The 26,032-nt window shown below is 39.1% G+C and overlaps 1 protein-coding gene across 9 annotated transcripts in view; it reads left to right on the top strand.

Annotated features, from left to right (window-relative positions):
• Nucleotides 1-17,760, top strand: part of SSX2IP (SSX family member 2 interacting protein) — a 57,820-nt gene extending 40,060 nt beyond the window's left edge. For 3 of the 9 annotated variants that reach the window (XM_047794206.1, XM_047794205.1, XM_047794209.1), the window contains 6 exons: nt 1,094-1,244; nt 3,172-3,308; nt 3,643-3,816; nt 8,726-8,840; nt 9,303-9,468; nt 14,640-17,760. In XM_047794206.1, coding sequence (XP_047650162.1) covers nt 1,094-1,244; nt 3,172-3,308; nt 3,643-3,816; nt 8,726-8,840; nt 9,303-9,468; nt 14,640-14,817 — 921 coding nt within the window. In that variant the 3' untranslated portion in view covers nt 14,818-17,760. Of the gene's footprint in view, nt 1-1,093; nt 1,245-3,171; nt 3,309-3,642; nt 3,817-8,725; nt 8,841-9,302; nt 9,483-14,639 lie in introns of all 9 variants that reach the window. The other 6 variants (XM_047794208.1, XM_047794211.1, XM_047794207.1 and 3 more) reach the window with 4 other exon arrangements.
• The last annotated feature ends 8,272 nt before the right edge of the window (nt 17,761-26,032 follow it).

The following is a 26,032-nucleotide window of genomic DNA, read 5'->3' on the forward strand; positions in this document are numbered from 1 at the left end:
CTCAATCTGGGAAATGTGCAGCAATTATTATTTAACAGTGAATTTGCAATATTCTGGTATGCCTTGGGATGAATAGCAGAGAAGGTGTTGCTCCCTGGAAGAGTCACTCTCAGGTAGCTCTAGAGCATTGCTTGGCAAGAGCCAAGTCACAGTGAGCCACACCCTGGGCTTTTCACCCCATGTATACCCCCCCGGGGAGACCTTGACCTCTGCCAGCCTGTTGCTGACCTCAGATATTGAGTCAGTTCTTCAGACTTGGTCACTCCTTCATTCCTGCCACATCTACATGTGGGAGAGGCCTAATCAGCCCTTCTTTCTTTTCATCTCCTCCCCCCCCCCCCAGTAAGATATTTCTTGTTTAAATTAGTAAAATGTATGTGTATTTCTACTTTCCTGGATGTTCATGACAAATGAGACTTTTATATAGATGCAGGTTATTATGACATATATACATTTAGTATTGCTGTCCTGTATTCTTTATTCTGCTTTGATTCTCTTTGATCATAGACCAGTGAAGATTGCTACATTTTCCTGTGATTTAATGTCTTGGTAGAATTTAGAGAAAAATACCTTCAGTTTTATTTTAAAAATTATGAGGAAATAGGATTGATGGTTGCTTTCACTTTGGAGATTATTTCATAGGTTTATTTGCTTAAACAGCCAAAGAAAGGTTGGAGACAAGTTGAATTTGAGCTGTGTGACATCAGAAAATTAGTCCACTTCTCTAAGCCTCAGTTTCCCCCACATGGTAACATGATTTGAGGATTAGCTAACATGTGAAAGCATTAACTTAAAATTAGACGGGTGGTGAATAATTCTACCTCACACAGTCCATGACTTATATCACTAACTAGATTTGGATTCAAATTCAGGTTTGAAGAGACCTGAGTTGGGGAATTTCTATCTTCAGTATTAATTGCTTTTTCTCAAGACATCTGTGTTAAGGACTAGGTCATTTATGCCTAAGATATTAGCACAGAAATGGTTTTGATACATTTCTTTGTTCCCCAGTCTGATGACTACTGCCTGAGTATCTAAAGCCATTTTAATTTTAAGATCCTGGTCTTTCATTCTCATGTCTCTCCTCTTGTAGGTTATTTCTGATGTTGAAGAAGATGGTGGGGAACTGAGCAGAGAGAATATGTGGGACCTTTCCTGTGAAACTGTGAGAGAGCAGCTTACAAACAGCATCAGAAAACAGTGGAGAATTTTGAAAAGTCATGTAGAAAAACTTGATAACCAGGGTAAGTACTACCTGAGTGCAGGCAGGGTGAGCCGTGACATTGAGCAGGCTAATTCTGGTCACCTTGGAAAGCCGAGTTGTGGGCTCAGATTGAAGTCCTTAGCTCAGTCTGGTGCTTTGAAAAGCGAGATTCTGCCTATTTCCAGATGTGTGGTTTGAATCTCACTCAGAGAACATGCTTTGTGCTCTGCAAAAAGGACATAAGGTGTCCATTGCTCTGAGTGCAGTAGAGAATTGAATAAAGTTAACCCTCTCTTACTAAATCTTAGAACTCAGGAAGTAACAATCATAATATTATATTTTATTATATAGTATAAATGTAAACCTTTTGCTTATTTTCCTAGATACTTGCATATTCTTAGGTTCCTAATGATTCATTTTTAAATTATTTTCAAGATAATAGACGTTTGATGCAAAATACCACTTAAGAAGTACATAAAGTAGAATATTCAGGTCTGTGTTCTCTATATGTAACACTTAACAGTTTGGTGCCTATCTTTCTAGAACTTTCTCTGTGTTTTTGCAAAATATCTATTTATTTTAAATGTATTACAACATATTTTAAAAACATTACATGCTTTTTCCTACACTGTGCTTTTTTCACCCAACAGTGTATTATTTTAGATACTATTTCCTGTCATTATAAATAGTATAGATAGATTTATGTTGTGAATATATCTTTAATACTTTATATTTGTTAAAGTTTGCATGCTTTTAAGTCAAGAAAATTAAGCTTTCTGCTAAGTAAATGAAGTCTAGTTAAAGAAAATTTATTCTAAATGGTCAAAAATGGCAAATTTGGTGCTAATTGTCTTCAAAAGTAAAGAGCAATTGGCAAGATTATAGTATCAATTAATTTTATTTATTTATTTATTTATTTATTTTTTTGGTAGCTATTTCTTGGGCCGCTCCAGCGGCACTTGTCTTTTGTTGTTGTTGTTGTTGTTGTTGTTGCTATTTCTTGGGCCACTCCCGCGGCATATGGAGGTTCCCAGGCTAGGGGTCGAATCGGAGCTGTAGCCACCGGCCTACGCCAGAGCCACAGCAACGCGGGATCCGAGCCGCATCTGCAACCTACACCACAGCTCACGGCAACGCCGGATCGTTAACCCACTGAGTGAGGGCAGGGACCGAACCCGCAACCTCATGGTTCCTAGTTGGATTCGTTAACTACTGCGCCACGACGGGAACTCCAGTATCAATTAATTTACATGTGATTTTATTAGTAACAGAACAAAATTTGTAGCATTGAACTATCTTTGAAGAAGTATCAGAAGAACATAGTTGATGAATGTTAATTTTTCTGTGAATATAGTTTGTACATTTTTCATTAGGCTATCATCTTGCATGAATATGAATAACAAATGTTGACAATAGAGCTCTGTAAGTAAGTATATCATTTAGTCCAGAAATAGCATGAATTTATAGTTGTCATGAACTCCTTATAGCTGCTTTGCTTTTTAAAATTTTTTTAGGAGTTCCCTTTGTGGTGCAGTGGAAATGATCACCTAGTATCCATGAGAATGTGGGTTCGCTCCCTGGCCTCGCTCAGTGGGTTAAGGATACAGTGTTGCCGTGAACTGTGGTGTAGGTCACAGATGTGGCTAGGATCTGGTGTTGCTGTGGCTCTGGTGTAGGCTGGCAGTTGGAGCTCCAATTAGCCTGGAAACTTCCATATGCCACAGGCGTGGCTTCTAAAAAGACAAAAAATAAAATAAAATCTTTTAATGTTAAAATTATACACACTTAATTTTATTATAATTTATGACATTTTTAAAGGGCAAAGGAGGTAAATACCTTTTAGAAAATCTATGAGATTCCAGAAAGAGGAAAGTTCTGAGAGCCTGATTTTTAAATCTATGTCCCCAAGTGCCATAAACTGAAAAGCTTGGTGTAAACCTTGTGTCAAATCACTGGTTTTGTGTTAGTTTCCAAGGTACACCTAGAAGGTTTTAATGATGAAGATGTAATCTCACGACAAGACCATGAGCAAGAAACTGAAAAACTTGAGTTAGAAATTCAGCAGTGTAAAGAGATGATTAAAACTCAGCAGCAGCTTTTACAGGTAAATGTGAGACACCCTCTAAAGCTGTTCTCCCCTGTGAAGGGTCGGAATTTTATTGACTCTTACTAGATTTTTACTCCTTAATTTCTTAAGATATGTAGCACTTGACTTTTTTCAGATCTAAACTGAGTTCTCTGCTTGCTAGCAGATAGGTCGTATGGCCTTCCTTAGTCTGTGCTTTGCCAGTTGGAGCAAAAGTGTTTGGGAAATGAGACTGCTTCTCATTTCAGTTGACTTTTTGATTTCTTACTGTTTCTCTCTTTTCTGCTTTCATGTCATTTGTTGGAGTGTTTTAGGGACCCTCCAGAACTTACTGTGTTTTAAAATTTAATAGCAGCAGCTGGCTACCGCCTGTGATGATGACACTACTTCACTGCTACGAGACTGCTACTTGTTGGAAGAAAAGGAGCGCCTCAAAGAAGAATGGTCCCTGTTTAAAGAGCAAAAAAAGAATTTTGAGAAAGAAAGACGAAGCTTTACAGAAGCAGCTATTCGCCTAGGATTGGAGGTATTTAAAGCAATTGGCTTTCCTGGTGGAGTGTTGGAAGGTCCTGGAGAGGCCTCAGTAGAATGCATCTAGGTTCTATTTCTTTTCTTTTTTTCTAATTTAATTTTATAAGAGTATAGTTGACTTACAGTGTTGTGTAGTTTCAGGTGTGCAGCAAAGTGAATCAGTCATACATATAAGTATATCTGTACTTGTAGCCTATGAAAGTTAACATGCCGGGGAATTGAATCCGTGCCACAGCTGTGGCAACGCTGGATCTGTTAACCCACTGCGCTGGGCCAGGGATTGAACCCGCACCTCCACAGCATCATGAACCACTGTAGATTTTTTTCTGAAGTGTTTTAACGGTGATTTCACAAATAGCTTGAAACAGAAGGGTTGCTAAGCACATGAACTGTTATAGAAGGATATCATTTTGCCTTTACCAGATTTGGGTATTGAAAAATTTTATAATGAAAAAAAATTTTTTTTAATTGAAAACTATGAGCATTTATCCCCCCTTTTGGGTTTACTTCCTACTATTGAGGGTTTAGCTTCACATAGGAGATCTCTTCTGGGCATCTGTCATCTCTCCACTGTCACCACGTATACAGTCAGAAGACAGCACAACCAAGAGTATGTTATTTATTTAGGTAGTCTTCTCAGGGCCACACCCAAGGCATATGGAAGTTCCCAGGCTAAGGGTCAAATTGGAGCTGTAGCTGATGGCCTATGCCATAGCCACAGCAATGTGGGACCCTTAACCTACTGAGCGAGGCCAGGGATGGAACCCACGTCCTCATGGATATTGGTCAGGTTTGTTACTGCTGAGCCACCATGGAAACTCCCTGTTTTTATTTAAAAGAAAAAGAGAGGGAAAGTATAGTAAAAAATAAAGTTCTCCTTCTCTCCATCACCCAGGAATGAATGCATTAACAGTTGACAGTTTGTAGTATATGCGTCTACAGCTCACTTTTTTGTTTCACAGTGTATTACATATTTCCCTTTCAAAAATTAGAGAAGTGAAATTTTTTGAAAATTTTTTTAAAAAAATGGGAGTTCTCTGGTGGCTCAGCAGGTTAAGGATCTGCATTGCTACTGCAGAGGCTTAGGCTCAGGTCACTGCTGTGACACATTCCTAGTTCAGGAACTTCCTCGTGCCATGGGCACAGCCAAAAAAAAAAAACCAAAAAAACAAATTTAGAGAAGTTATGTCTGAACATGGTTTAAAGAAAGAAACTCAAGTCATACAAAAAGCTCAAGGTAAGGATTTCCTGCTGTGGCACAATGGAATCAATGGTGTCTCCGCAGCACCAAGGCACAGGTTTGAGCCTGGGCCTGACATAGTGGGTTAAAGGATCTGGCATTGCTGCAGCTATGGCATAGTTCACAGTTTTGGCTCAGATCTGATCCCTGGCCTGCGAACTCCATATACCGTGAGGCGGCCAAAAAAAGGGGGAAAAAAAGGCTCAAGGTGAGACAGTTACCCTCTGTTCTTACTACCAGTTTCATTCCTCAGAGGTTCATGATTCTTCTGGGAAGTACTGTTTTAACTTTAATATAGTTCAACCTGGAGTTCCAGCCATGGCACAGTGGGTTAAGAATCTGACTGCAGTGGCTTGGGCGCTGAAGAGATACCTGGTCTGGTGCAGTGGGTTAAAGGGTCTGGCATTGCTGCAGTCTGGCCTTGTGTTTGGCCTTCTGACTACCCCCAGCCAAGGAATTTGCATATGCTGCAGGCGTGGCCATAAAATGGGAAAAATATATGTGTATATGTGTGTGTGTGTGTATAGATATATACATAGAATATATGTATAGTTCAGCCTTTTTTCTTGATATTCAGCCTATTGATTCCTCACTATGAAATATGAGGAATTTAGTGTCTTTCTCATACCTCCCGTCTACACTGTTTCTTATTTACTTATGATTTCTTCATAATGTTTTTGCTTTTTATGCTACTTTTTAAAAAATTGTTTCTCCTGATTGACTTTTTTACTTGAAGCAAATATGTTTAAGGCTTCCACTTCACGTTTGCTCAGCTTCAGACAGTATAGTTTATCCCTGAGATGAAGGATAAGGACATTCTTGTGGTTCGCCTTGTTGTACTGCTCTTACCCCTTGACTCCCCAGTTTTTGCCTGTGATAATATTTTGTCTGTGATATAAAAATTAGTTTTATTTGTCAAGTATTATCACATTTATAGTCTGTCTTTCAGTACAATCCAGGTGTACGTACCTTGTCTAAGACTGAGACTCAAGAATTTGACTTAATAGTCAAAAAGAACATTGATAACATCATGATGATGTAAATATTATTCATTCTATAGCCAAGTAATATGTTTGCACACAGAGAAAATTTTGTTAAGACTTTGCTGCATGGAAGAGAATTTTCAGTTTTCCATGTATCAATATGTAGTGATTGGCTTCATAGCTTCTTATATGATTTCCTGAATCAGATTTAACTTGTATTTTACATTATTCTCTTTCTTGGGCTCCTTTTCCAGTTTGCTCTGTATCCCTTCTTGAGTGATTTTTTTTCCTAAGTAGTGTGTGAGTGAAAAATACTCTGAATTCTGGAATATCCAAAAATATATTCATACTTGCTTGGTTTGGCTGCATATAGAATTTAGTTTCCAACATTTCCCTCAAAACTTTGAATTATTTCATTTCTTCCAGTGTTTTGTTTTGCTATTGAAAAGCCATTTTATAGTATTACCTGTATTACTTTGTATATACCTGTGTTTTGTTTTTCACCCTCTCTGGAATTTTATGGTCTTAAATTAAGAGTTTTGAAATTTTGGGAGATTCCTTCATAGCTCAGTGGTTAACGAACCCAACTAGGATCCATGAAGATGCAGGATTGATCCCTGGCCTTGCTCGGTGGGTTAAGGATCCGGCGTTGTTGTGAGCTGTGGTGTAGGTTGCAGGCGTGCCTGGGATCCTGCATTGCTTTGGCTGTGGTGTAGGCTGGCAGCTATAGCTCTGATTCAACCCCTAGCCTGGGAACCTCCATATGCCACAGGTGTGGCACTAAAAAGCAAAAAAAACTTTTGAAATTTTACCAGGATACATCTAGATAGCTCCTTTCAGCCTAAAGACACTTGTTTCTTCAGTATAGGGATATTTTCTTCAATTCTGTATTTTTTCCTTCTCTTGCATTCTGGAACGTCCATTGGACAAATGTTTGGCCATCTGATTACATCTGTAGATTGACTTTATGTTTTGAGTTCAGGAGTGTTTCCTCACCTATATCTTTGTGTATCAGCAGCCTAGTATTCAACAAGGTCAATTTTATTAGTCACTTTATCCATTGAGTTTTTATTTCAGAATTTATCTTTTAAATTTTCTAATTTTTTGCTTTCTTGGTATAGCATTATAGTTTACAGGTGCTCATTGATCTGGCTGATAATTTGTGATTTTTTTTCTTTTTTTTTTTGTCTTTTGGTCTTTTTAGGGCCACACCCACAGCATATGGAGGTTCTCAGGCTTGGGGTCCAATTGGAGCTGTAGCCACCAGCCTGCGCCACAGCCACAGCAATGCCAGATCCAAGCCAAGTCTGCACCCTACCCACGGCTCATGGCAACGCCAGATCCTTAACCCACTGAGCGAAGCCAGGGATCAAACCTCTGTCCTCATGGATGCTAGTCAGATTCGTTTCCACTGAGCCACGACCAGAACTCCAATTTGTGATATTTTTGAAAAAGCTTATCTTAAATGTTACCCCATGGCCAGTTCTTTTTATTTGTCCTGGTTGTTTTTCTTTTATGCTATTAGTTTTCTTCAAGTGTCTGGTGATCCATGATTTTGTGTTAATATTTATGAATGAAAGACTATATGTTATCTTAAGTAGCTGATGTGGCTTTCCTCTATAATTATGAAAGTCTGTCTCATCAATAGCTGTCTTCTTCAGGAAACAAAAATGGTTTGCACCAGCACCTCCTGTATTTTGGGATCACCTCTGTTTCTGAGCCTGTATTCCCCCCCACCCCCATGCTGCACCAGAAGATACCCTTGCTGCTTTGCATGCCAGTCCCAGTTCTCTGAGAATCTGTCTCTGGTCACCTAGGACGTGGGGCCAGTGAAGCATAGGAAGAAAGTACAAGAGGCCTGAGGGGTGAGGGAATGAATGGTTGGGAGTCACCAGCTATTCAGATGGGGGAAGGTTTGAATAGGCCCTCTTGTTTCTAGTGCTGTTGGCTGCTAGTTCTGGTAGATAGATGGTGGAGAATGGAAGCAATGCTTGACAAAGCTGTATCTCCTTTTTTTTTTTTCCAGTGATTAATTTACAGTGGGGTATTTTTCTATTTGTAATTTTATTATATTTATCATGTTTCGTACATTGAAAAGTAAGTTATGCTAATGTTCTGTGTTTAAAGTTACGTTAATATGTTTATTTGTGTTGTACATTTGAATTTATTCAGAATTCATGTCAAAATTGTGAGTAGTTGGTTTATTAGGAAAAACAGGTGAATTTTTATTTTATAAACATAATTTTCTTGGAGTTCCCATTGTGGCTCAGCAGTTAGCGAACCCGACTAGCATCCATGGGGATGTGGGTTTGATCTCTGGCCTTGCTCAGTGGGTTAAGGATCTGGTGTTGCCATGAGCTGTGGTGTAGGCTGCAGATGTGGCTCAGATCCTGCATTGCTGTGGCGCAGGCCAGCAGCTTCAACTCCAATTGGACGCCTAGCCTGGGAACCTCCATATGCCGAGGGTACGGCCCTAAAAAGACAAAAAGACCAAAATAAATAAATTAATTAAAAAAATAAACATAATTTTCTTAAGTGAATTTTTTCTTAGTTTTCTAGGATTAATTCTTTGGACTTAATAGGTAAAGATAGAGAGCAGACACGGAGAAATTGTGTGAAATGGCAACTCTGTGAATGTTGAAATATTGATCAGTATTTCTTTGGTTTGCTTATTATGGTAGCGAAAGGCATTTGAAGAAGAAAGAGCCAGTTGGTTAAAGCAGCAGTTTTTAAACATGACTACCTTTGACCACCAGAACTCGGAAAATGTGAAGCTTTTCAGTGCCTTCTCCGGAAGTGAGTACTTTGTAAATGCTGTAATCGAAAAATGCATGTAAATAAAGGACTGTAGATTATGAATCTATAAACTTAGCAACCACCAGTAAGAACTCTGTACTAGGGAATAAAAATCAGCCTTGATCTTTTATTTACTGTAGACAAAATAGAAATGACAGGAGAAATTTGCATACCCAAAACAGTTTGTTGAGAGTGTTATAATGTCTGCTTTTGAAAATTCACAACCTAGAAATATTTTCAAAACTAGGTCCTTCTAAATGGTTGTGGACCCTGCCTAACAAAGACCACAGGATTCGCTAGAGGAAAGTCATGGGGCTAGAGTGGATATTCAAGTTAATTTGTCCCCTCATACCTCACCTAGAACTGCAGATGAATCTCGTCTAGGATCCTGCCTAACTACATGCCTCATCATGTGTACTGTCTTTTGTCCTTTTTTTTTTTTTTTTTGTTTCTGTTTGACAGGTCCTGATCGGGACAACCCTGTAGTGCACTCAAGGCCACGGCAAAAGAAGCCTCACAGTGTGTCTAGCGGGTCTCCAGTTTGCACATCTAAACTTGCTAAATCTCTTCCTGCTTCCCCTTCTACTTCAGACTTTTGCCAGACACGTTCCTGTGCATCTGAACATAGGTACTGGTGTACAGGTGATCTTCTCACATGTCTGTAACAGTACTAGAGGGGCACTGTGAAGAAGTTGGCATGTCAAAGATGAGCAACAGTAGAAGCTCTGGAGGAGAACTTAGTGAGATGGACTTATTCATTGTACAAACATTTCTGGGGTATCCATTATCTGTAGACCCCTGTTAGGTGCTGGGAAGATGGTGGTGAACAGGCTAGATCTGCTCCTTGTCTTCTGGGATGTAAGTCATATAATGGTGATTCTTTTTATTTCACATGCAAAATGCAACTTAAAACATAATCTTATTTCAGGAATTATTTATTATAATTGTAATGAATAGAAGGATATTGTTTTCCTAGTTTCTGTGGAGTTCCTATTTTAGAGTTTCTTGTGCTGTGCTCGTTTTATTGGTATAGAAAGACAGAGAGCCAAGGAAAGCCCCCTTCCCCTTGACTGGTGAGAAGGGGCTGTGCCCATGGGTGATGGGTATACAGTTGCTTCCACCCCCAGGAAACCAGGATGTTGCTATTAACTGCTGCATGTTGGTATTTTGTAAGGATTAGTATCAAAACCCTACCTCAGAGCGTGTTCCAAGATTAATTTTGAGCTAAGCAGATAGAATAGGAATAGCTAAACAGATTCCTAGGAAGATAGACAGGAACTGAAAAGAGCAAAGGGCTGTGTTGCAAAGTGTCGTGGTGATCTCTTTCCTCCTAAGTAGCGTCAGAGACAGTGGTACGAGGGCCTGCCCGGGCGCCTTGGAGAGCAGGAGCCAGGGCTGCAGCACACTTGGCAGTGAAAGACTGGTGTGGAGCTGAGTGCTGAAGGTGACAGCTTGCCCTTGGGCCAAGAATGGTGAAATAGAGAAGTTTTAAAACAAAAATTTGGAGTTCCCGTCGTGGCGCAGTGGTTAATGAATCTGACTAGGAACCATGAGGCTGAGGATTCGATCCCTGGCCTTGCTCAGTGGGTTAACGATCCGGCATTGCCATGAGCTGTGGTGTAGGTTGCAGACACGGCTTGGATCCCGCGTTGCTGTGGCTCTGGCCTAGTGGCAGCTACAGCTCGGATTCGACCCCTAGCCTGGGAACCTCCACATGCCACGGGAGCGGCCCAAGAAATGGCAAAGAGACAAAAAAAAAAAAAAAAAATTGAAGCTTTTAAAAAGGACAAGACGCTCTAATTTATAGTTGGCTTTAAAAAGGATTAGGACTCTAAGTCAATATTGGGGCCAAAAAGGGAACTGGGGGAAGAGCCATGCAAGCACATGTAGGGACCCTAAGCTTGGAACATGGATGTGTTTCTGGATGGCAGTATAGTTAGTGAGCAAGACCAAGAGATGTGAGTGTGGGAGGTAATACTTTATTATGTAAGAGTCCAAACATACATACGTGGAGAGAATAAGGTCAGGGACTGCTGTGATCACACAGGTTCAGCAGTTGTCACCTCATGACCAGTATTGTTTATATACAGCCCCACTCTGCTTGCCCCACACCCTCCCACCACACTCTTGACATTTCATTTGTGAAATGTTACTTTATATGTGGACAGTCGGATATTGTTTTTTGGTTTGTTTTGTCTTCTTTTTAGGGCCACACCCTCGGCATATGGAGGTTCCTAGGCTAGGGGTCTAATCGGAGCTGTAGCCAGCAGCCTACGCCAGAGCCACAGCAACACCAGATCCAAGCTGCGTCTGCGACCTATACCACAGCTCAGGGCAACGCCGGGTCCTTAACCCACTCAGCCAGACCAGGGATTGAACCTGCAACCTCATGGTTCCAAGTCAGATTCGTTTCTGCTGCGCCACAACGGGAACTCCTGGATATTGTTTTAAGGGCAATGGAAAATCATTGGAGACTTTTTAAGCGAGTGAATGATTTCTTAAAAATCTAAGTATTAAAAAAGATTACTTTGTTTTATTATGTGAGAAACAGATTATAGGAGCCAGCAGCATAAGCCAGGAGACCCAGTCGGGAGACATCAATGTAGTTGAGGTGATGAATGTTGGTAATTTGGACTCCAGGGTCATAACATGAAGCTAGAACTATGCTCAGATTTAAGCTACAGTTTGCAGCTAGAACCAATAGGTTGGTTGGTTAAATATGGGAAGTTAAAGTTTGTTTAATTTACAGTCAAAAGATAATGTAAGCTTAGAGTATTTTCTTACATAGAATGTTATTGAAACCCTCAAATTTGACTAATCAGAACTCTGTGTATAGGTTTGGATCCACAGTCTAGTCACCACTTTAAAGTACAAGCGTATCTTGGAGATGTGGACTGCATTTCAGACTACTGCAATAAAGCAAATATCATAATAAAACAAGTTACTCAACTTGTCCGTTTCCAGTGCATATGAAAGTTATGTATGGAGTTTCCATTGTGGCTCAGTGGGTTAAGAACCTGACTAATATCCATGGGATGTGGATTTGATCCCTGGCCTTGCTCAGTGGGTTAAAGGATCTGGCATTTCCACAAGCTGTGGCGTAGGTTGAGGATGTACCTTGGATCTGGTGTTGCTGTGACTGAGGCATAACTTGGTGGCTATGGCTCGGATTCAACCCCTAGCTTGGGAACCTCCATATGCTGCGAGTGTGGCCCTAAAAAGACAAAAATTGTACTGTACTGTCTTCTATTAAGCATTGCAATTAAAGCATTATGTCTAAAAAACAATGTACATACCTTAATTAAAAAATACTTTAGGAGTTCCCACTATGGCACAGCAGGATCAGCAGCATCTCTGCAATGCTGGGACACAAGTTCAGTCCCCAGCCCACCACAGTGGGTCAAGGATCCAGTGTTGCCTCAGCTGGTGCACAGGTCACATCTGCGGCCTGGATCTCACCCCTAACCCACCAACTCCATAGGCGGGGTGCCCCCCCCCCCAAAAAAAACAAAAAACTTTATCACTAAAAAACGCTAATTATTATCTGATCACTCAGGATTGCCATAAACCTTCAGTTTGTAAAAAATACAGTGTCTGCAAAGTGCAGTCAGTTGAAGTACAGTAAAACCAAGTATGCTTGTAATGCATTCTGTGCCTAAAAGAGAACAGAGCATAGTTGCCTCAACTATTTTTACATATTTTAAATTTTTATGTTTTTACATATTTTTAGTTATGAAATATTTAACATAAATATTCCTCAAAGACTGTTTTGTATTTAATAAGAAGTCCAACATTCAGTACCTAAATCATAGGGCACTATGAGATTAAGTGCCAGTATATGTGAAACACTTAAAACAGTACTTGGTCCATTATAAACCTTAAGTAAGAGGCTGTAACACTAAAAATATATGTAAACATAAATGGATTAAAAAACGCCTGTTTTTTGTATTCAAAGAGCTACACTGAACATCAGTGGCAAAGAAACAATTTTGGAGCTTAAAGAAATTTCATTAAGCTATTCATAGTTACTGGCCTCTGAGAATAAAACAAAAGTCATGTAACTGGTTATCAGGAGAGAAGCTGTGCAGCTTGATATTTTTCTTGAAATTTTTAATTATTTGTTACATCTGGATTCCTGCTCATAAAACACTTTGGGTCTGGGTTTGTAATAAAATTAAGGTAGAATAATTAGGAGTATTTGTAGCTAATTTCTAGAGCAATGTCCTCATTGCTCCTTAAGTGTGGAATGGAATTTTATATAAAGGCTGTGCCTGGATTCCACACAAAGTAATTCCTGTACTGAGTTACACAGAGAATTTATTTCATCATTGATCTCATCTCATCTCATCTGAGTTGCCAGGGATTCTGAGGTTGATTTCTAAGCAAGTTACTTTTTTTTTTTCCTTAAAAATTAAAATAAGTATAAGTGAAATTATCAATTATGGTTTTGGTTTAGAGTTTTAGAATTAAAGCAACTAAATTTTTTTTTTTTTTTTTAGCATTGCCACGTAAAATTTCATTTAACCAAAGCCATATCAAAGAATGAACATCTAGGAAAAAGAGGTTTTGTGGGGGAAAAAATGTAAGATATTCAGCTGATAAAAATGTATCGTTCAGAGTTCCCACTGTGGTGTAATGGGATTGGTGGCATCTCTGCAGTGCCAGGCCATGGTTTGATCCCCAACCCAGCACAGTGGGTTAAGGATCTGGCATTACCACAGCTGGGGCGTAGGTCACAACTGCAGCTCGGATCTGATCCCTGGCCCAGGAACTCTGCATGCTGCGGAGCAGCCAAAAAAAAAATATTATTCATTGGCTCAGCCTCATAGATTTGAAGGTAATCATTTAACTAAACTTTATTTTGAGGCTTGTTGCAGAGCATGCCTCAGTCTTTGTCTCTGAATCCAGGGGCTGTGTCTGTTCAGACACTTAAGACTGACTTAAAGTTAATGGAGCATCATCGTAAGTGCTTAGTGTGTGTTAATTCATCTAGTTCCCACCCCAGCCCTATGAGGTGTAGGTACTATTATTATTTCCTTTTTACAGCTAAGGAAGCTGAAGAACAAGAATGTTTAACTTGCCAGAAGTGACTTAATAAGTGGTCCAGCTGGGCTATGAACCTAAACCATCTGACTTCAGGGTCTGGACTTTTAACCTCTCTGTAGACATTCATTAAATATCTACATAAGTGAATGGATGGAGGATGAAAGTGTGCATTTACAAATGGACAAGCGGAGAAAGAACCCATAAAGAGATTGGGAAGCAGTGGCAGAAGGTTGAGGGAGGTTAGTTCCTTCTGTGGTGCAGTGGGTTAAGAATCATACTACAGTGGCTCGGGTCACCGGGGGCTTGCAGATTCAATCCCTGGCCCACATGGTGGGTTAAAGGATCCCAAGTTGCTGCAGCATAGGTAGGTAGGTTGAAGTTTCCGCTTGGATACAGTCCCTGGCCCAAGAACTTCCACATGTTGTAGGTGCAGCCATAAAATTTAAAAAAAAAAAAAAAAAAGGTAGGCAGGGGATACAGGGGACATTAGCTTTCAAAACCCACGTGTTCTCTAGCTACCTTAGGCTCTCTAGTTGGGTAGCATCCGTCAGGGTAGCCTGAACAGATAAATAAATAGATGGATAGAGAAAAGTGATAAATTTGGCCCTTTGGAAACACTTCTGTGTTCCTGACTAGTATGTCCTCAAAACTTGCTTTGCATGTGGCAAGGGAGGAATGAGATTTTAGACATTCAGGCATAGGGAGGCTGTGGAAGGAGGAGGCGATGATGAAGATCTCTTTTTCTCTCCCCAGCAGTTCAATCAGTGTACTAAACATAACCCCTGAAGAAACCAAACCAAATCAGGTTGGAAGAGAATGTACCAATCAGAAGTGGAACCCGGCATCAAGACCTGGATCCCAGGAAGGTCGCTCCAGCGGATGCTCGGCAACCTTCACAAATTCTCACATAGAGAAGGATGGCCTACCTTAGACCTGCGAACTGGGCTTTTTTTTTTTTTTTTTTTTCTTTTTCCATTTACATGTTCATCACATTTCACCTCTGAGTTGAAACAGGGTGTGTCATAAAGTCAGTTGTCTCTAATAATTTAAGATGGCCTGTGTTTGTTTGGACTTCCTGTTCCTCCCCCAAAGAGCTAAAATGATAAATCTATTTAAAAGTATATAAAAGCTTTGGATATGTATTTTTAGTAACAGAAGCATCTGGTTCTGTCAATAAAGGAATGTATAGATGTTTGGATGGAAACAAAGCACTAGAATGAGTTTCCTCCTTATAGGTATAAAAATAGCACTTTTAGGAAACTGATTATTGTAAATGTTTAATTTTGTGTCATATATAGTTGGCATTGGAAGTTTAGCCTTTACTTGAATGTATACTGTAGATTTTTAACAAAGCAAGTTCTATATTTATTATGTTTAGTGTGATTTGAAATTCCCTCTTTGATATGTTTTAAATAAAGTGAAATTTATGTATGTTTTGTATATAGATACACATGATTATGCTAAGAGGCTTTAAGATTTAAAGATTTTACACATCCATAATTATAGTATTTCATGCCAATAAAATTTTTATTAGCGATATCCTGTTTACAGATGTATTAGAGCCATGGCCACATTATGTTTAAGAATTTTTTGAACCCATCTGAGCAATAAATACTCAAAAGTTATTCCATGAAGCCAAGTTCTTTAGATAATTAACATTACTAACATTACATTTTTGAGATTTCTATAGCATTAGATTTTTTATTATTGTAGAATATTATGATTTTTCAAAGCACTCTTGGTTTTTGGGTAGGAGAAGTAAGACAACAAGAGTAGCTTGGGATAAAACAATTTGAGAATATTAGTTTACAATATATGGATGATAGAAGATATTAAGATATTTAAGATGCTTGGATGGTGATATTTTCTTTACCAGATGGGTACCTATACCATAACACCTGTACCAGCAAAGGCTTTGTATAGTTGCCAGTCATTCTTTAATAATTTTTCAATAAGATATTTGCTGGTAAGAAAATCTGACAATGTAGAAGTGTCAGATTTTATAATCCTGATATTATGATGCTCTGGACAAACTTGTGGCATTTCATTTTCAGGCCCGATTGCATGTTTCTTCATGGATGTTACTGTTATTGACAATAAGATAATCATTGTAGGCCCAGGTGCTTTCCCTGGATTCTCATCAGAAAGCTTTAAGTACCTAATCCTATTTGTCTCTGCATATAGAAACCTACACATATGCAGCCCCTGCTGTAGAGATTGTAGTTTAAGCCCATCTACCTTCCCATTCTCTATCAGCTCAGCCATTTGTGTTCCCTCACCTGGCTGTAGCTGTTCCATTTAAATGTGTCATGCTAAAAAGTGCTTTTGTCATCCACCCACTATGTATAACTCTTTGGAGCTGTGTGGCAGCAGCCATTTTTTTTCAGGGCTGGTAGCATATTGAGTATCTTATAAGACATTAGTGAAACTACTCATGAGAAAGTGCCACATTTATAGTCTCAAAAAGCTGGCTCTTGAGCAAATTAGAGCTCAAGACACACTCAGCTTGGTGCATGGCACTTCATAACTATTTAAAATGTTAGAAATGATGCAGAATTTCAGAGATAGTAACCATATTCAAAGGAAGAAACAGCTGGAATATTCTTTTTGCTATTGAGCAATAATGTGGTCAAAGAAAAAGAATCAAACTTTCTAAAATAGTCAGTAATACATTTGTCAAGAATTGGGTGGTCTCCCCTGCCCAGGGGTTTCCATAATGTACTTTGCTAGAAACAAGTGTTCTAATTTTTAAAGTGAATTTCAAATTTTAGGGAATATTGTATTCTGTGATGATGAATTTCTACAAAGCAGCTTCTGTTTTTTGTTTTTCCATTTTAAAGTTAAGTTGAATTCTCAGAAAAATCCCTCGAAGACTTAACTTTGGAATCTAAGCTGTGAAAGAAACAGTAAAATCAAAGTCATGTTCACTGTACTTTGGATAAAGGTGTGCATGGATCGGCCAGAAGTTGTATGTTTTACTTAACAGTGTCGTTAAGTTGCTCAACATTCCAGTGATGGTTCCTAGTCACACTAAACTTCCCAGAATGTTGAAATGGTTTCCATGTTGGATAACTCCTGGTCCCACACGTGAAATGCCTAGGATTTTATTTCCCTTCTCTTTCTAGGTGTTTGCCCTGTGCTCATGCAGATGTTCTGCCGTCTTGCACGTAGCCATGAGGAGATGAGAGCAACATGTTCGCTTTAGCTTGAAAGTCCTCCTGATCATCTGAAATGTCTGTGTATCAAGAGGCAAATCTGAAATATCTTGTGCCTTATTTGTTTTTACCGGACATACCTGTTTTGAATTTTCAAAGCATAAAAGTGCAAAGAAAATTTAAGAGAAAAATTTTATTTCCTACTCTTAAATGTTTGTAAATCTTCCATTTATGATGAGAAACTTAATAAAAGAATAAGCCTATCAGAAAATTAAGATTAAAATTAAATTGAATAGGCATTTTCTTGTAGTAGAAGTATTAAGTGCTTAGATTCACAAAACAGTCCACGGCAAGTTTTCTTCCTCATGGAATAATTAAAATACTATTGTTACTTAGAGTTCCATTTTTCCTACTGTTGCTAACCAGACTTGTTCATAGGCTTGTGGTGACAGCTTTTGTGGGAAAACATATTCAATGGCACGTGGTAAAGAGAAGGGCGCCCTGGAATCCAGTTTTGACCTGCCGTGGTGATGCATTTGAAAAAGTCCAGAATACCAGGAGAGGTCTTGCTGTGTGTACGCCTGGAATGCCGTGAGCTAGCAAGCCCTTTATGAGATGCCCTGTTATGCCTGTTGTCTGATGTAAATCATGCACTTATTTCTAGATTGGATTTAAAATAAGTATGTGTCATGGAAATCTAGTAAATATGCCTTTTCCTATGTTTGTCCTTTATTTTTTTCAATCTTTTTCTAAGCACATGAAGTCCTATCAGGGCTTCTTACTACATTCTAGTTGCTGGGGAAAGGAAGACAACTCAGCATGCTCCCTGCCATGGACAATTCTTGGGTTGAGTGGAAGTCTAGGTGTATAAACCTAAATTGTAATTAACAATGATAAATGCTATTCAGACATTGGTCTGATGATAAAACCTGGACTGACTGTTCTGCTCCGTAGCCACATATCATCTTGTGACAGTGACATGCAAGCTGCAGTTAGAGTGTCTTTGTGTTATTTCCTACATAGGGAGGACCTATGTAATCATTATGTTACTGTAATACTAATATATTTTCAGGTGTAGTTTGGCTTTATACCATCAAAATACCTGAGAATCAGCATAAGAATTTCTGCCTAATTTCAGTATAATACAATAACACGTATTATGGTCTCATACAAAGAGAATTTACAAAGATTTGGCCTATGTAGATAAGGATGCTAAGTTATTCTAGTCACTTTTCTAAATATGAACCTTTTTTCAGATTGGGTGTAAATTAAAGTGGAGTGTACTGATTATTTGATTTATATAAAAATATTACATTTGAGTGGTTGGTGGCTTAATTTTTAGCATTTACAAATGCCTGATTTCAGAGGTTTCGGAGGTTACTGTAACACCAGTGTCATTGGCATGAGAGGACTCAAATTTCAGGTCATAATCCTATAACTCTTCTTTCTCAGGGGGGCTAAGAACCTTTTTTTGGCTTATTTCCAACCCTACCTAGTTTAGGTCCTGGCACAGAGAATTAGGATAGAGTAGGCCATGCTGCAAAGAAAAACACCAAACTGGTGTAGCTTGATTATAGAAGTTGAATTCCTGCTTACGAAGTGACCCAAGAAGATTGGGCAGTGTGCTCCATCTTTAATGCTGTCTGGATCACAAGGGCCCCCATGTTGTCAAATCGGGGACAGAGAAGACTGGCAGGTGATGTTGGATATTAAGAACAAGACCTGAGGAGTTCCCGTCGTGGCGCAGTGGTTAATGAATCTGACCAGGAACCATGACATTGCAGGTTCGGTCCATGGCCTTGCTCAGTGGGTTAAGGATCCGGCATTGCCGTGAGCTGTGGTGTAGGTTGCAGACGCAGCTTGGATCCCACGTTGCTGTGGCTCTGGTGTAGGCCAGTGGCTACAGCTCCAATTAGACCCCTAACCTGGGAACCTCCATATGTCACGGGAGCGGCCCTAGAAAAGGCAAAAAGACAAAAAAAAAAAGAAAAAAGGAACAACACCTGAAAGAGATGTGCTTTCTAGACAGTGCTTTGTCCAGAACCTAGGCCTACAGCCCCAGCCTAACAATGAAGGCAGTTAGAGACCATGTAGCTACTCGCCAGCACCGAGGAACCAACAAAACCTTACTCTGTGCTAGGGATTTACTGCTGATTATTAAAGCTTCAAATAGTCTTAATTTGGGGGAGGGGTGTGTTTTAAGGCTTTTCTTACCTTCTCTAACCTTTTCATAATAAGTTTTTAAATGTGTAAATGTTTACTGAAACACGTTTTACGTGTTTATAAAAATGTGTACAGAACACACATTTTCTTCTGATTCAACAACTCTGAAAAAGAATATTAACCCTCCTATTTTTAGAGAGTTGGTAACAGACTCAGATGTCAGGGGGACAAATGCAAAGTCACATAACTATAAGTGACAAAATTAGAACTTAAAACCCAGATTGTCTCATCTGTAAATTTCAACTTATTCCAGGCTGCTCCATTGCCTTTCAATACAGCTCTTTTAAGTGCAATTGTTCAGTTCTTAACCCATAATCTGCCACTCTGTCATCTACACCAAAGGTATTTTTGGTTTGGTTCATATACAAGGCTCTAATCTTGTGAATGGTGACCATTGCAATCCTATTGAGAGTGGAACCTCAACCTTTTCAAGTTTAGGGCATTAAGGATCCTATAGGAAGTAGTACTCTTGATTAAGAGCCACTGAGTAATGCCAAGGTATGCTCAGCCTGCTTTTTCTGCCCTCTCTTTTTCTCCCTCGACAACAAACGTACGTGTGCACCATGTCCCTCTGTGACTACAGACACAGTGACCAAAAACATTTTGTTCTGTCCAATGGTCCAGTAACCTTCTGCAGATAGCACCGTGAAAAATGTTCAAGTATGGAATTAAGTAGCGTGTATGAAAATGTTTAGTTTAAAAAAGGAGAGAACAGCTGCTTGCAGGGCAGCTGGAGATTTTCTAGTTTCCCTGCTGTGACTGCATTTAGATACTTAGTTTTCTGGTTTCTGATCTGTTACAGTTACCAGGTTACCATGCTCCATTAAAGTAAACCAGCCCCAGCCCAATGTGCTGATGAGGAAAAAGCAGATGATTGCATATTCCCTGAAGCCCTAAGACTGAGTTCCTAGAATCTGCCCTTCATTCCAGTTCTCTGTATCCAATCCTCTAATACACTCGATGTCTAATACATTTGATGATGAGGTAGAAATTATCCAGCCAGGGATGGGGTCAGATGCTGCTAGTTTTTAGCCCCAACAAGTGTCTGTACCTAGTTCTTTGTTAGTAAGTATAATTATTACTTGATCATAACATCAAAATTTATCTTGAATACCTTGAGATTTTTTTTCCTCTGTAATTCTGAGCCTAGAATTGGCTCTTTCAGAATAATCTTTGTAATTAATGAAATGCAATTCTGAAAGAGCTGCCCAGGACTCTAATGCTTTTGTGAAATATCAGCTTAAACTCTTTTCCCTTTATCAGTCAATTTCACCTTGAAAGTAATTATTTGGGGGAATTTCATTAATTTTTTTTTTTTGGTCTTTTTAGGGCTACGCCCATGGCATACGGATGTTGCCAGGCTAGGGGTCGAATTGGAGCTGTAGCTACCGGCCTACACCACGACCACACGGGATCCAAGCTGGGTCTGCAACCTACGCCACACACAGCTCACGGCAATGCCTAATCATTAACCCACTGAGTGAGGCCAGGGTTCAAACCCGAGTCCTCATTAATACTTGTCGGGTTCGTTAACCACTGAGTCACGATGGAAACTCCTGAATTTCGTTCATTTTTAAGCAAAAAGTATTGGTGAAAATCTCTATAATATTTGAATGAAGTGAAATCAAACTTTTCCAAATAGTTATTTGTTTTAGGCTTGATCCCCTAAAGAAAAATAGAAATCTGTCAACAACTAGCTACATAAAACCATGGCATATGTTACTTCTAAGAGAAAGTTTCTTTTGGTTTTCCTTAATTTAGTGAATTTTGTTATATTGATAGTTGTACAACCATCATCACAACCTAATTTTACACCATTTCCATCCCAAACTCCCAGCTCATCCCTCCCTCCCCAACAAAAGTCTACCTCCTTTGGTAACCATAAGTTTTTCAAAGTCCATGAGTCTGTCTGTTTCTGTTCTGCAGATGAGTTCATGTATCTTTAAAAGATTCCATATATAAATGATAGCATATGATGTTTGTGTCTCACTCTCTGACTAACCTTAGCACTATAATTTCTAGGTCCATCCACGCTGCTGCAAAAGCCTTTTTTCATTCCTTTATAGATGAGTAATATTCCATTGTGTATATATGTACCACATCTTCTTTAGCTATTCCTCTGTCAATGGACTTTTAGGTTGTGTCTATGTCTTGGCTATTGTATATATTGCTGCAGTGAACACTGGGGTACATGTATCTTTTCAAGTCATGGGTTTCTCTGGATAGATGCCCAGAAGTAGGATTGCTGGATCACATGGTAATTCTATTTTTAGTTTTCTGAGGACTCTCCATACTGTTTTCCACAGTGGTTACACCAACTTACATTCCCACCAACAGTGTCATAGGGTTCCCTTTTCTCCACACCATCTCTAGCATTTATTGTTTGTAGACTTTTCGACGATGGCCATTCTGGCTGGTGTAAGGTGGTACCTCATAGTGGTTTTGATTTGCATTTCTCTAATCATTAGTAATGTTGAACATCTTTTCATGTGTTTTTTGGCCATCTGTATGTCTTCTTTGGAGAATTGTCTCTTTAGATCTTCTGTCCATTTTTGACGGGGTTGTTTGGTTTTTTGGCATTAAGCTGCAGAAAGTATTTATAAATCTTGGAGATTAATCCCTTGTCAATCCCTTCATGTGCAAATATTTTCTCCCATTCTGTGTGTTGTCTTTTTGTTTTGTTTAGGGCTTCCTTTGCTGTGCAGAAACTTTTAATTAGGTCCCATTGTTTATTTTTGTTTTTATTGTCATTACTCTAGGAAGTGGATCTGAGAAGATGTTGCTGTTGTTTATGTCAGAGAGTGTTTGGCCTATGTTTCCCTCTAAGTTTTATAGTATCTGGTTTATATTTAGGTCTTTAATCCATTTTGAGTTTATCTTTGTGTGTGGTGTTAGGGAGTGTTCTAATTTCATTCTTTTATATGTGGCTGTCCAGTTTTCCCAGCACCACTTATTGAAGGGGCCGTCTTTTCTCCATTGTATATTCTTGCCTCCTTTGTCATAGATTAGCTAACCATAGGTGCATGGGTTTAGTTCCAGGCTTTCTATCCTGTTCCACATCTTTATGTCTGTTTTTGTGCCCGCCCCATACTGTTTTGATGCCTGTAGCTTTGTAATATAGTGTGAAGTCAGGGATCCTGATTCTACCAGCTCCATTTTTCTTTCTCAGGATGACTTTGACTGTTCTGGGTCTTTTTTGTTTCCAAACTTTAAAATATTTTGTTTTAGTTTTGTGGAAAATGCCATTGGTAATTTGATAGGGATCATATTGCATCTGTAGATTGCCAGTGGGTATGGGGTTGCTTATATAGCACAATTGCCCCTCCAGCCATCTCGATGTGGCCTGCTTTTTGTCTTTTGGAGTTGAAATTTTTGGTAGTTTCCAGTCTATTTAGTTGATGGTTGTTTAAGAGTTGGTTGTAATTTTCTTGTTTCGTGAAAGAAGGTGCGCTCCAGTCCTTCTACTCCACCATCTTAATCCTGTCTCCATCCTAAGAGAAACTTTCGATTTTAGAGAAACCATGGAAACTTTAAAAACAAATTATTATGATTGATTTACAATGTTCTGTCAATTTCTGCTATACAGCAAAGTGACACAGTCATATATATATGTGTATATATGTATGCACACACACATACCCACATTCTTTTTCTCACATTATCCTCCATCATGTTCCATCACAAGTGATTAAATATATAGTTTCCTTTGCTATACAGCAGGATCTCATTGTCCATCCACTCCAAATGCAAGAGTTTTCATCTACTAACCTCAGACTCCCAATCCACCCCAATTAAGCTTTTTAGTTTAATTAGTCCAAAAAACAGAAGTCCAGGACCTGACGGCTTCATAGCTGAGTTCTACCAAACATTCAGAGGAGAGTTAACACTTCTGAAACTTTCCCAGAAAATTGCAGAGGAAGACACACTTACAAGCTCATTCTATGAAATGACCATTATTACCCTGATACCAAAATCAAAGATTCCACAGAAAAAGGAAATTACAGGCCAATATCACAGACAAACATAGATGCAAAAATCCTCAACAAAATATTAGCAAACCTCATACAAATATACATTAAAAAGATCATACACCATAATCAAGTAAGACTTATCCCAGGGATGCAAGGATTCTTCAATATCCGCATATCTATTAAGGTGATACACCACATCAACAAACTGAAAAATAAAAACCATATGATCACCTCGATAGAGGCAGAAAAAGCTTTTGACAAAATTCAACACCCATTCCTCATAAAAACTCTCCAGGGAATGAGCATAGAGAGGGCAACTACCTCAATATAATAAAAGCCATTTATGACAAACCCACAGCTAACATCATTCTCAATGGTAAAAACTGAAAGCATTTCCACTAAGGTCAGGAACAAGACAAGGATGTCCTCTTTCACCAATATTATTCTACATAGTCTTGGAAGTCCTAGCCATGGCAATCAGAGAAGAAAAAGAAATAAAAAGAGTCCAAGTTGGAAAAGAAGAAGTAAAACTATCACTGTTTGCAGATCACATGATTCTATATGTAGAAAATCCTAAAGATACTACCAGAAAGCTATTAAGAGCTCATCAATGAATTTGGTGAAGTTGCAGGATGCAAAATTAATACACAGAAGTTTATTGCATTTCTATATACTAACAATGAAAGATCAGAAAGAGAAATGAGGGAAATGATCCCATTTACCATTGTATCAAAAAGAATAAAATACCTAGGGATAAACCTACCTAAAGAGAAAAAAGACCTGTACTCTGAAAACTATAAGACACTGATGAAAGAAACCAAAGAAGACAAAGAGATGGAAAAATATACCATGCTCTTGCATTGGAAGAATCAGTTTGGTCAAAATGACAATACTACCTGAGGCAATCTACAGATTCAATGCAATCGCTACCAAATTACCAATGACATTCTTTACAGAACTAGAACAAAAAAAAAATTTTTTTTTTGTTTTTTGCCATTTCTTGGGCCACTCTCCTGTGGAATATGGAGGTTCCCAGGTTAGGGGTCCAATCGGAGCTGTAGCCGCCGGCCTACACCAGAGCCACAGCAACATGGGATCCGAGCCACGTCTGCAACCTACACCACAGCTCACAGCAACACCAGATCCTTAACCCAATGAGCAAGGGCAGGGATAGAACCCGCAACCTCATGGTTCCTAGACGGATTCGTTAACCACTGCACCATGACAGGAACTCCAGAACAAAATATTTTAAAATTTGTGTGGAACACAAAAGATCTCAAATATCCAAAGCAATATTGAAAAGAAAAAATGAACCAGAGGAATCAAGATCCCTGACTTCAGACTCTACTACAAAGCTTACAGTCATCAAAACAATATGGTGCTGGCACAAAAACAAATATAAATCATGGAATAGGATAGAAAGCCCAGATATAAAGCCAAACACTTACGGTCAATTCATCTATGAGAAAGGAGCCAAGAACATACCTAAATGTAAGCACAGGTAGTGTAAAACGCCTGGAGAAACACAGGCGGAATGCTCCTTGACATAAATCACAGCAGCATCTTGTTTGATCCACCTCCTAGAATAAAGATAATAAAGACACAAACCAATGGGACCTAACTAAACCATGGAAATTTTTAACTGGAACTTGAAAATGCAGCTTTGATCCTTTATTTCTGAAGCTCATCTTTATCAAAGTTCTGAGGAGACAATCAATTCAATTCATACTTTTAAAATCTATAAATTATTGTCCAACCTGAGTTTTTGGTACTGAGGGGGAGCTGTTCGTAATGAGGCCTATACCGGAAGTGTAAAGTGGGATGAACAGTCACTGTATGGATGGCTGAAGGCTTCTCCATGTGACCAGAACTCTGACTTGAGTTTTGATTGCTGAACTTTAATCCCCACAAAACTACGGTCTCCAATATAGTTTCTAAAAGATGGAATCAATTTTTCATCTATCCTTATATACAGTCAGTCCTAAAACACTTGTTTTTTTACTTATTTTATTTTATTTTTGTCTTTTTGCCATTTCTTGAGCCATTCCCGCGACATATGGAGGTTCCCAGGCTAGGGGTCCAATCAGAGCTGTAGCTGCTGACCTACACCAGAACCACAGCAACGGGGGATCCGAGCCGCATCTGCAACCTACACCACAGCTCACGGCAACGCTGGATCCTTAACCCACTGAGCAAGGCCAGGGATCAAACCCGCAACCTCATGGTTCCTAGTCGGATTCGTTAACCACTGAGCCATGACAGGAACTCCCTAAAACACTTGTTTTAGAAATGAAACACAAAAAACTCAAATTTGTCTCAATGTGCTTGATATGTTTGCAAACAATTTAAGCATAGCACAAAATTTGCACTTGCTTCTGCATGATTCTGTCTGTGAGAAACACTAGGTGGATGCAGAAAACTACCCCAGGCAAACTGAGCTGGGTAGAGAGACAAAAAACACGTACTTGGACATCTCAACTATCTACCAGCAACTCCAGTGTACCCTGTGTGTTACAAGCAGTTCCCACCCCCCAAATCTGTTGTTACAACTTCCCTTTCCATTTCAGACAGCATCCTGCCACCACTGTACAATAACTCACACACTACAACCTCCAACCGCCCCTTCCGCAAGCAGACTTCCAGTTTTTCCCAAGGTAAAGTGCCATAGCTACTGCAGTATTTATGTTTCTTAACCATTTTCTGTTTATAAAGCTGTGTTGCTGGCTTTATTAGGATTTTCCCACTTTTTAAGGTTTTATTGATGTATAGTTCATTTACAATGTTGGCATAATTTCTG

The sequence above is a fragment of the Phacochoerus africanus genome, chromosome 8, assembly GCF_016906955.1.
Source record: "Phacochoerus africanus isolate WHEZ1 chromosome 8, ROS_Pafr_v1, whole genome shotgun sequence".
In the NCBI taxonomy this organism is placed as follows: domain Eukaryota; kingdom Metazoa; phylum Chordata; class Mammalia; order Artiodactyla; family Suidae; genus Phacochoerus; species Phacochoerus africanus.